Source organism: Otolemur garnettii, unplaced genomic scaffold (genome assembly GCF_000181295.1).
Source record: "Otolemur garnettii isolate 467f Iridium unplaced genomic scaffold, OtoGar3 scaffold00051, whole genome shotgun sequence".
NCBI classification, from domain to species: domain Eukaryota; kingdom Metazoa; phylum Chordata; class Mammalia; order Primates; family Galagidae; genus Otolemur; species Otolemur garnettii.
Window position 1 is genome coordinate 10,103,190 of NW_003852446.1, and position 11,528 is coordinate 10,114,717.

Genomic DNA, 11,528 nt, shown 5'->3' on the forward strand with positions numbered 1-11,528 from the left:
TGCTGTGGCATCACAGCTCACAGCAACCTCCAACTCCTGGGCTCAAGTGAGTCTCCTGCCTCAGCCTCCCAAGTAGCTGGGACCACAGGCGCCCCCCACAACGCCCGGCTAGTTTTTGGTTGCAGCAGTCATTGTTGTTTGGCAGGCCTGGGCTGGATTCAAACCTGCCACCTTAGGTATATGTTGCTGGCGCCTTAGCCACTTGAGCCACAGGTGCTGAGCCAGAATTATCATTTTAGACTCATGGATTTCTAAAAGATTTCCTGTTACAATTCAGTTTACATGATCATTTTTTATTTCCAATTGATATGAGGTCACACTCAATTAGGTTACATTGTTTGCATTTGTTAGATAAAGTCCAAGTTGTAGTTGAGTCCTTCACCCAGGAGGTGTGCCATATACCCTTACATTGTGCTGGTTAGGTGAGTGCACGACAATCCCTTCCTCCTTTCCTCCTTCCCACACTTGGAAATGTAGTTGTGTTTTTCTCTCCTGTGGGTATGTAGTTGTTCATCTTCTGGTTTCATATTAATACTGAGTACATTGAGCTGGGCACGGTGGCTCATGCCTGTAAACCTAGCACTTTGGCAGGCCGAGATGGGTGGATTGCCTGAGCTCACAGGTTCGAGACCAGCCTGAGCCAAGAGTGAGACCTCTGTCTCTAAAAACGGCTGAGCACAGCGGCGGTCACCTGTAGTCCCAGCTACTCGGGAGGCTGAGGCAAGAGAGTTGCTTGGGCCCAAGAGTTTGAGGTTGCTGTGAGCTATGACGTCACAGCACTATACTGAGGGCAACAAAGTGAGACTCAGTCTCAAAAAAAAAATACTGAGTACATTGGATACTTCCTCTTCCATTCTTGTACTTTACTTAGGAGGATGTTCTCCAAATCTATCAAGGTAAATAGAAAAGATGTAAAGTCTCCATCTTTCTTTATGGCTGAATAGCATTCCATGGTATACATATACCATAGTTTATTTATGCATTTGTGAATTGATGGGCACTTGGGTTATTGCCACATCTTGGTGACTGTGAATTGAACTGAGATAAACATTCTAGTGCCAATGTCCTTACAGTAAAATGATTTTTTTCCTCCGGGGTAGATACCTAGTAATGGGATTGCAGGATCAAATGGATGATCTATTTTGAGTTCTTTGAGGGTCCTCCATGCTTCTTTTCAAAAAGACTATTAATTTGCAGTCCCACCAACAGTGTATAACTCTTCTCTCTACACCCACGCCTATTGAAAAAAATAGTTGTTTGTTTCATATGGAACCAGAAAAAACTCTGAAGAGCCAATGCAATTCTTAGAAATGAAAACAAATCTGGAAGTATCACTTTATCAAACTTCAGGTTATATTACAAGTTTATAGTGATCAAAACAGCATGGTATTGGCACAAAAATAGAGACATAGATTTATGGAACAGAATAGAAAACCCAGAGATGAAATCAGCCTCATATTGCCATATGATTGTCATTAAACCAACCAAAAGCATACACTGGGGAAAAGATTCTCTGTTTAATAAATGGTGCTGGGAGAACTGGCTAGCCACATGCAAAAGACTGAAATTGGACCCACACCTCTCACCACTTATAAAAAATTGACCTACGTTGGATAAAAGATTTGAATCTAGGACACAGAATGATAAAAATTCTGGAAGAAAGTATGGGAAAAACTCTTGACAATATCAGCCTGGGGAAAGATTTTATGAAGAAGATCCCATTGGCAATTGTGGCAACACCTAAAATGGGACCACCTGATCAAGCTAAAAAGCTCCTGCATGGCTGAGGCCACAACAATTAAAGGAAATAGACAACTTTCAGAATGGGAGACTTTTTTTTGGAGATAGTAATTCTCTGTCCCATGGATGAGTACAGTGGCATCATAGCTCACAGCAATCTCAAGCTCTTGGGCTCAAGTGGTCCTCTTGCCTCAGCCTCCCAAGTACGTGGGTCTACAGATGTGTACCTTGAAGCTTGGCTCATTTTCCTATTTTTAGTAGATACAGGGTCTTGTTGCTCAGGCTCATCTGAAACCTCTGAGCTCAAGCAGTCTGCCTGCCTTGGCCTCCTGGGGTGCTAGGCGTGAGCCTGGGCACCTGACCTGGGAGAATATATTTACATGTTACAGAGCTGACAAAGGGCTTATAATCCAAATCTATAGAGAACTCAAACTAATCAGCAAGAAAGAGCAAACTCCCATTTATCATTGGGTCTTCCTTTTGGAGACCTGGAGTCCACCGTCTGGAGAATCCTGGTTCCTTTAGTGGGGAATGGTGTTCAGGTCTAGGGGATGGATATGTTCACTGCTACTAGAGTGTGATGGCTTCTAGCCATTTCAGTGAGCAGAATAAGATTATACTATATCATAAATTCAGACATTCAGTTGGTTCAAATCCAACTTTACTGGTTCCTTTGTCTTTTTTTTCTATTTGAACCGGTTGCTTTTTCATCTTCCCAATTCTGTATTTGTATGTCTTCACCCTCAACAAAAAACCTTGTTTTTTAAAATATGCACAAAATAATTTTAGAACTCTCAATACCTCTATTAATAGCCTTTCTAAGTAAAGCTTATGATTTCTTTACAAGTTTATGTGTTGTTGGCATATACACATTTCCAACTAAGGGTTCAGAAGTTACATAAAGTAATTTTTTTGTGTGTGTGGTCAGTATACTGCCCAGATTCATTAGTTTTTGTTTGTATTCAAATTTCAGTTTTTAAAATATCCTTATGTGTTAATTTTATCTTCTGAATATTATAAAACATTTATGTGATTTAAAAATTAAAACGATATTAAGAGATTTACTCAGATAAATATTGTTGTCGTCCCCTGTGCTTTCTACATCATTTCTACTCATGTCCATAGGTGACCATTTTTATATTAGTTTCTGGTTTATCCTTCTTGTGTTTCCTTTTACAAAAAATAAGCATATGTGCATTTTTTCCCACATAGGATGTTATTTATTTCATTCATTTATTAGTTAGATGAGATTATGTGGACCGTTTTTCTGGTTTCTGCCAGCCTGTGTAAAGTGGAAACTCGTATACAACTGATACTATTCAGTAACAGTGTGCCTAATCGTGTACTACCCATTCCTAGTTTATGTGAGTCCCTGAAGGAGGTGGATGAGTCCATTGACTGCTTTCATATCCTTGAACTGAAGAGGCCTGTGTTAGAGTTATGGCTTCATTAATTGTCAGTGTCATCTTGAATTAATGTCATTACCTATCTGGATTTCAGTTTTGTCAGCTGTAAATAGGAGTTTAGGCTGGATAGTGAGCTTGTCAGAGAAAGGACCCCTGTTCTGGTCATCCTGATCATAGTAATAGGCACAAAGAAGTATGTAGTAGTTGTTGAATAAGTGAGCCATTTGTTTCCATACTCATCATATTATCTCTGCCCAGTAATACATTGGTTAAGAAAATGATTTGACATTGTGGAAGAGAGCTAGCCTTAGGAATTTTATTTCATGCTTTGCCACCATCATTCACCCACAAATACCCACTGTTTCAATGTCCCTCACTTAGGAGCCCAGTTAGGGCACAAGATCTTAGAAAGGAAAGTGAAATTCTGCAGTCTACTTTAAGACTTATAATAAATTGTTGAGTTATGACTAGAAGTGAAAGGTCAGTTCTTTATGGTGTGGATCTAATCCCTGGCTTGTTGTTTTCAAACAGAGATAGAGAACAATGTCAGCCAAGTCCTAATGAAGAAAAACTTATTGGAAAATGCAATAAAACAAACCAGAAATACTAAATTGTGGAATAATTCTACCTCAGATGTTTACTTGTATTTTTAACCTTTTTATCCTTTTGTCTAAATCCTACTAACCTACAACGATGGGATTAAAGCCACCTTATGAAGCCATCCTTGCTGTTTAGACCTCTATCGACCTTTTCATTGTTTTAAGACCTGAATTTCTACACTATTTAAATTATATTGTGTTCTCAAAGTGCTCCAAGCGATCTCAATAAACGTATTAAGTTCCTTGATGCAGTTCTGTCTCACATTTTTCACAAATGTCCTATAAGTCTTAGGCACATGAAAAATATCTTTTGTTATTGAGGGAAAATACACATAATGTGAAATTTTCCGTGAGTGACATTTAGTACATTCACAGTGTTTGCAGCCATCAGCATTATCTACTTCTGGAACATTTTCATCACCCTAAACGGAAGCTCCATACCCATTAGCAGTCACTCTCCAGTCTCTCTTCCTCCAGCCCTGGCAACCGTTCGTTTGCTTTCTGTCTGTATGGATTTCCTTATTCTGGGCATTTCACATAAATGGAATCATGTAATATGTTACCTTTTATTTTTGGCCTCTTTCACTTAGTGTAACGTTTTCAAGTTCCACTCATGTTTTAGCCTGTATTAACCATATTCCTTTTTATGGCTGACTAATATTCTGTGTGCATTTACTACATTTTATCATTCATTAGTGGATGGATGTTTGATTGTTTCCACCTATTATGCATAGTGCTGCTGTGAACATTTGTGCACAGTTTTTTTGTTTGAACATCTGTTTTCAATTTCTTTGTGCTATATACCCAGGAGTGTAATTGTGTGTATATATTTCTGTTTCATCTTCTTTCTTACACAAAAGATAATATCTGTAGATAGTTTTGTACTTTGCTTTTTTCAGGGAACAAGACAGCCTGGAAATCACTCCATATTAGTATGCAGAGATCTTTTTTCACTCTTATTTATTTCTATATAGCTGCATAATATTCCATTGTATGGGTGTACCCTAGTTTATTCAAATGGCTTCATTGGAGGAACATTTAGATTATTTTTAATAATTTGCTATTACAAATAGTTCCATATCCAATAACTCTGTGCATATGTTTCCCTCAGAGACAATTTCTAGATGTGGTACTGCTAGCTCCAAGTGTAAATGCACATCAGGTTTTATTAGATAGTGCCAAATTCTTCTTCATAGAAGTTGCTCCATTTTATACTCCCATGAACAATATAAGAATGTCTGTTTCCCTACAGCTTTGCTAATAGAGTGTGTTATTAAGCGTCCAAATTTTTGCTACTCTGCTATGTGCAAGGTGCCATTTCAGTGTGGTTTTCAGTTGCATTTCTTTTACTTAGAAAGTTGAGCATATTTTCATAAAATTTAGTAACTTTTCATATATATTTATGTTTATGGTCCACTTTCCTTTTGGGCTTTTGGTCTTTTTAAAAAAAATTCTTTACATCAAGGAAATTTCTATCAGACAGATTAGTCCTTTATCAGTGATAACATATTGGAAAAATTATTTCTTAATTTTTGTTTTGTTTCTGGTTTAATTAAATTTATCAATTTTTTGCAAATGAATTTTGAATCATAGTTAGAATGAGGTTACAACAGCTTTTTATTAAGTACTTGTAAACTTAATAAACTTGTTCCTTTTTAAAAATTTTGATGTGTCATCCATTTGGTGTTTATACTGGTTCATTCCCTTACAAATGGATATCCAACACTACTGAAGAAAATCCATCTCTTCCCTAGTGATATGAAATGCCACTTGAGTTATATGCTAAATTTCCGTAAGTATTATAAACGAGTCTTATTCTAGCCTTTTTTTTTTTTTTGAGACAGTTTCACTTTGTCACCCTTGGTAGAGTGCTGTGATGTCATAGCTCACAGCAACCCCAAACTCTTGGGATCAGGTGATCCCCTGGCCTCAGACTCCTGAATAGTTGGGACTATAGGCACCTGCCACAACACCCAGTATTTTGTATTTTTAGGAGAGATGCGGCAGTCTGAGTGCAAGCAATCCATCTGCCTTGGCCTCCCAGAGTGCTAGGATTACAGGTGTGAGCCACCACGCCCAGCCTTAGACTTTATTTTTTATTTCATTTGACCTGTTTGTTTGGCACTACCACACTATTTTAATAATTCATTCTAGGTTTTTTTTTTTGAGATTGAGACTATTCTGGGGTAAATCAGAAATTGAGTGTAAAATTGACAGTATTAGAAAAGTTCGTAGGTGACATACATCATAAGAGAAAACATATGGCAAAAGTTGTTCTTTAATGAGCAGATATGTCTGTTCTGTGTAGTGTTGGTATGATGTCGTGTATGTATCTGGTTGTTATTCTTCATAAAATGGAAATTAGGATGCTACAGTAGCATAACTGGTAATCCCATTTCTTCATAGTTGAATTTCCTGTCAGATTCTGTATAGTATAGCTAAAGAGGTGATCTCATGAAGGCTGCTAGGCTAAGCTCTTGGTTCTAGATTAGCTTTATCTTTTTATTTCTGTGGGGAAAACAAACAGTAAAACCAAAAAACCACCCCACCTTTTTTTTTTTTTTCCAGTTTTTGGCTGGGGCTGGGTTTGAACTAGTCACCTCTGGCATATGGGGCCAGTGCCCTACTCCTTTGACACACAGGTGCTGCCCAATCCACTCCACTTTTTAAAAAGCTTTTTGTTCACACTAACAATAGCAATTAAACAGTCACACTTATCCTGATATTTAACTGGTGTTTCATCAGTTTTTGTAATAAGATTTAGCCAAGATTTTCTTTTTCTTTTCCTTTTTTTTTTGAGACAGTCTCACTATGTTGCCTTTAGTAGAGTGCTGTGGTGTCACTGCTTACAGCAATCTCAAACTCTTGGGCAGAAGCCATTCTTTTGCCTCAGCCTCCCAAGTAGCTGGGACTACAGGTGCCTCCCACAACGCCTGGCTATTTGTTGTTGTTGTCATTGTTGTTTAGCAGTCCTGGGCTGGATTCAAACCCACCAGCCCCAGTGCATGTGGCTGCCACCCTAACCACTGAGCTGTGGGCACCGTGCCAGCCCAGATTTTCTTAAATCTTTTAAAGTGTTCTTCCCTATGTACCTTGCATAAAATCTTACATTTTTGTATTTTAAATTCTTAATATATTTCTTCTCTAATTTACATATGCATAGAGCAAGTGACTAGGCTTTTAGTTTTCTATTTTTGTTTTTTTGCTGTATGTTTCTATTTATATTCCAATAGGAAAAAATGGTAGAGCACGAAACAAAGACAAGAGGAACGTAAAGAAGCCCAAGGTCACAAAACCAAATAATATTAAGTCAATGTTCATTGCCTGTGCTGGAAAGAAAACTGCAGATGTGAGTTTCGTGGTTTTCTTATATTTTGTCTTTTCCTATGTGAAGCAAATTAATATTTGATTATACAGACAATAGGTGCTCAATATATATTTGAGTAACAGATTCTCAGTTTCACTCACTAAGTTGGATACAGATTTTGAAGTGAACTCGAACACCTCAGTGGTTAGAACTTGGAAGATATAGAAAAGAAAATTGAACAGAAAATCAGAATTGAGAGTGTTTAATTTCAGTGATTAGTAGGAAGATCATGGAATGAGGATGAAAATAGAGATGGGAGCTATAGATTTAGGAATTGTATATATATGTGGTTGTTAAAATCTGTGAGTACTAGATGAGTAGTCAGTGAGGAATAAAGAAGCAAGGTTATAAAGAACTGGTTAGGTTCTCCCTCTTGTAGACATTTCTGGTGAGAATTTTAAGTGTAGAGCTTTCTCATTTTGTTTTTCTTTGTAATTTCTAGAAAGGTGTGGACTTGTCTAAGGATGATCTGTTAGGTAACATTCTACAGGATCTGAACACGGAGGTAAGTGAATCTCCAGGAGTTGTAAAATATGCAGGGGACATAGGCAGAAGAAACACTTTAATAATTATACAATACAGATTCTATTGGTAGAATTTTTTTTTTTTTTGAGACAGAGCCTCAAGCTATCCCCCTGGGTAGAGTGCCATGGCATCTCGCTCACAGCAACCTCCAACTCCTGGGCTCAAGCGAGTCTCCTGCCTCAGCCTCCCAAGTAGCTGGGACTACAGGCGCCCGCCACAGTGCCCGGCCATTTTTTTTTTTTTTTACTGTTGCCCCCCTCGTGGTGCACACCGGGGCGGGGGACTCGAACCCGCCACCTTGGGTGTATGTGGCTGGCGCCTTAGCTGCTTGAGCCACAGGCGCCGAGCCTATTGGTAGAATTTTTAAAAATGCAAGGACAGCACCAACAAAAAAACTATAAAAAACAAAAAGAAAAACAAGACCCCTGCAAATTGGTTTCTTCTCATCATTTGAGGTGCGTAATTTCCAGCTGTTAACAGCTATGTGATTATGTAGATAGGGCTGTGTGGGTGTTTGTTTGAAGTAGTAAGAATACACCCAGGAGTCAGATCTGTGAATGCTCCCTGCTTGTGCTCAGTTGTTGTAGTGTGTGTTCCCTAAATAGATTGAAGCCTGTCAGTCTGCACAATCAAGCATGAGATGCTCGTCTTGAATTCTGAGTGGAAATGAAGGAAGAGTCAGGGAGCTCTCCCTGATAGAACTCAAACAGGATTAGCTGCACTGTGAATTTGAAATGTGGCCATTCTCATAAAGACTAAGCTCTCATTTAGAAGTATACTTCTTTCTAAGTGACGTTGATTAAAATGACTAACATCAACATCATGTAGTTTTGTCTTGACATTTTAAAATGTGATATTCTCAAAGCGTAAGTGAAAGAATATGTTAAATTTTAAAAAGAAAAAATTGATGAGGGGTATTTAATATCTATTCTGGTTTTCTAGTGATTTCTGTAGTATTGTTGCTATAGTAACCACAGTGCAAGAACATAGATTGTGGGGTGGGGGGCAGAGAAGGGAAAAATGCTTTACTTACTGGGCTTCAGTGAGTAAAGAAATGTACTTTTACCAAGCATGGCAGTGAATGTTTGTCTTACCCTTTCCTCAGACACCTCAAATAACTCCACCACCAGTAATGGTACTGCAGAAGAAAAGGTCTACTGGAACGTCACTGAATCCTTTCTCTGTGCATACCCCCAAGGTACTTTTGATTTGTACTTTAAACTTATTTTGTTGCTTTTTTATTTGAGGGAAATGCCTTTGAATTTGTTTTTAATTTTTGTTTTAAATGAGGACTGTCATCGAATATATAGTTTCATGCATTTTAAAACTAGCATGTGCCTGTTTTTTCATAGTAAATTTTATAGTAATTAGTATGTATTCATTATAGGTATTACAACTGTGCTAAATGTAATAATTTTCCTCTCAGAAACGACTATTTTCTTTGTAAGCCTAGGTAACAGTACAATAATTAAAGACATTAATGAGACATAAAATCTTTCTATAAATGGGAACTGTCATCTCTGGTCAGGGTGGGACAGTTGCATAGTTTTAGTATGCAGGTTGAACTGACGAAATATTTAAAAATGTTTACAGGCAGTTCCTTCAGGAAAAACTGGTTCCTCTATCTCCAGAAAGGAGCCTCCATTAACTCCTGTTCCTCTTAAATGTCCTGAATTTTCTGGTAAGTCTGAGTTAGGCCAAAGTGAGAGGGTGTTGAGCAGTTGCTGTCAAAAATGGAGGCCCTGTGATGGAGGACCAAATGTGATTTCATGGGTATCGTGGTGGCAAGTTTAAGTTAGAAAGATTTGAATTCATAGCAGTAAAAGTTAAAAAAGACATCCAATTTGGAGATTAAAGAGAAATGCAAACATAGTTTAGAAAAGGGATAGGCTGCTGGTTCAGTGTTGGGTAAGCCTGTGTGCCCCATGCCACCAGCACATGACAGGAATGTACGATGATTCCTACAGGAGAGATGGTCCAGGAGGAGCATAAAGAAGACAAGCAGGACTCTGGGGCAATGGAGTTTGAAGATGGCGACTTTGATGAGCCCATGGAAGCTGAGGAGGTCGATGTGGAGCCAGTGGCTGCCAAGACTTGGGACCAAAAGAGTGAGCCAGCAGAGAGGGTGAAACATGAGGAAGGCCTTGGGAAAGGGACCACATCCTGCTTGTAAGAGCATTTTATGACTTTTCTGGCAATTAGAACTGTAATTATTCTGTTGGATTTTAAAAAGGTTTTTAAAAATGTGATTTCTGCAGAGGAAGTTTTCTCCCAGACGTCTCTTGTTGGGACATTGATCAGGAAGATGACAACAGTTTCTCAGCTCAGGAGGTTCAAGTGGATTCCAGTTACCTCCCACTGGTAAAAGGGGCAGATGAGGAGCAGGTATTCCAGTTTTATTGGCTGGATGCCTATGAAGATCAGTACAACCAACCAGGTAATCATGCGTAAGGTAACTGTATACCTTTAGTGTAGAGTAGCACTTTCCCCTTAAATACTTCAGTGATTGTAATTGGCTCAGGTCAAACTCTGGCCTCACTTAACGTGCATTGTAAGCAAGTAGTACTTATTAATTGCAAAGTTCATGAGCTACCCTGATGGAGAGGAGCTGTGGAGTGAATAATCCTTAAAGATGCTTGTTCTAAAATTTAGTTACATGTGGTTTTAGAATGTGTTTATGGTTCACCTTTGATGTATCTAAAGTTATAGTAATGTACTTTAAATGGAATCAGTTATTAGTTTGTGTATTTTCACAGCAGATTGAGTAATTGTGTGCCAGGCACTGAGATGGGGTGAATATGAGCACGTTTACTTTTTAGTGGGGTAGGAGTGGGTAGGGAGACTTTAGCAGTTAATAAGATAATAAATGATGTAAAGGAAATGAGTTGGGTGATGGCCAGGGAAGGCCCATCTGAGGAGGTTACCAATGGGCTGAGAATTAAGGCACCTGCACACCTGAGGAAAGGGCATTTCAGGTTAAGGAACCAGTATATGTAAAGGCCTGGACAGAGGAAGGAGGGGTCCCATGTGGTTATAGCATAGTAGTCAAGTGACAGGACTGGTATAGAATGAAGTTAGGGGGTAAAGGCAAAGGCCAGTTAATGAAGAACTTTGAAAGCCATATTAATGAATTTTGAATCTTAGTCTAGGACCAAGGGGAGGATTTTAAATGCATGGGGTGATGGTCACATAATTGGGTTTACATTTTAACAGGAGCTCTCTGGTTTGTGTGGTGGATAGGCACTGTGTGTGCGTGCACACACTTGTGGAGGGGTCAGCTGAAGTAGGGTCATGGTAACTATGGAATACCTGGAGATCAGTCCATCCAGGAAAGGGATGCTAGTTTCCTGGACTCTCATGGCTGGGTAGAAGGGGAGAAGTGCAGGCATTTGATAAGCATTTTGATAGAAACCTATCAAAGGACAGGATGAGTGAGGTGACAGAAGGGAGGAATCAAGGATGATTCCCAGGTCATCCTAATGAGCTAATACTATGAAATCTTGACTCACAAAAAGCCAGGGCTGCCACTTTGAGCCCTTCACTGTGGGATGGGGCATGATGAATTCTGTCAGAGTAATGTACGATACAGTATCCTCCCCTTAACAGAGTTGTTTTTATTTAGATCCATTTTTGGATCCTTGGTAGATATAAACTGCATTTTTCAAAGTGGTTTCCTGGAGGCAGCCTCCCTTGAAGATAGAGGGAGTACCTAGGTGTCAGTAAAGTCGACTGTATGAATAGGAAGATAAGTATTAACTGTCAGGCTTGAGCCAGTAATCCCAGCACTCTGGAAGGCCTGAGGTGGGTGGATTGCTTGAACTCAGGAGTTCCAGACCAGCCTGAGCAAGAGTGAGACTCTAGCTCTAAAAAATAGCCTCATGGCTCGGCGCC

General features: G+C 39.0%; 1 protein-coding gene across 1 annotated transcript in view; it reads left to right on the forward strand.

Moving 5' to 3' along the window:
* Positions 1-11,528, forward strand: part of POLA1 (DNA polymerase alpha 1, catalytic subunit) — a 307,100-nt gene that overhangs the window by 12,162 nt on the left and 283,410 nt on the right. The window contains exons 5-10 of the mRNA XM_023514374.1: positions 6,979-7,094; positions 7,555-7,617; positions 8,743-8,835; positions 9,231-9,318; positions 9,605-9,806; positions 9,896-10,074. Coding sequence (XP_023370142.1) covers positions 6,979-7,094; positions 7,555-7,617; positions 8,743-8,835; positions 9,231-9,318; positions 9,605-9,806; positions 9,896-10,074 — 741 coding nt within the window. The remainder of the gene's footprint in view (positions 1-6,978; positions 7,095-7,554; positions 7,618-8,742; positions 8,836-9,230; positions 9,319-9,604; positions 9,807-9,895; positions 10,075-11,528) is intronic.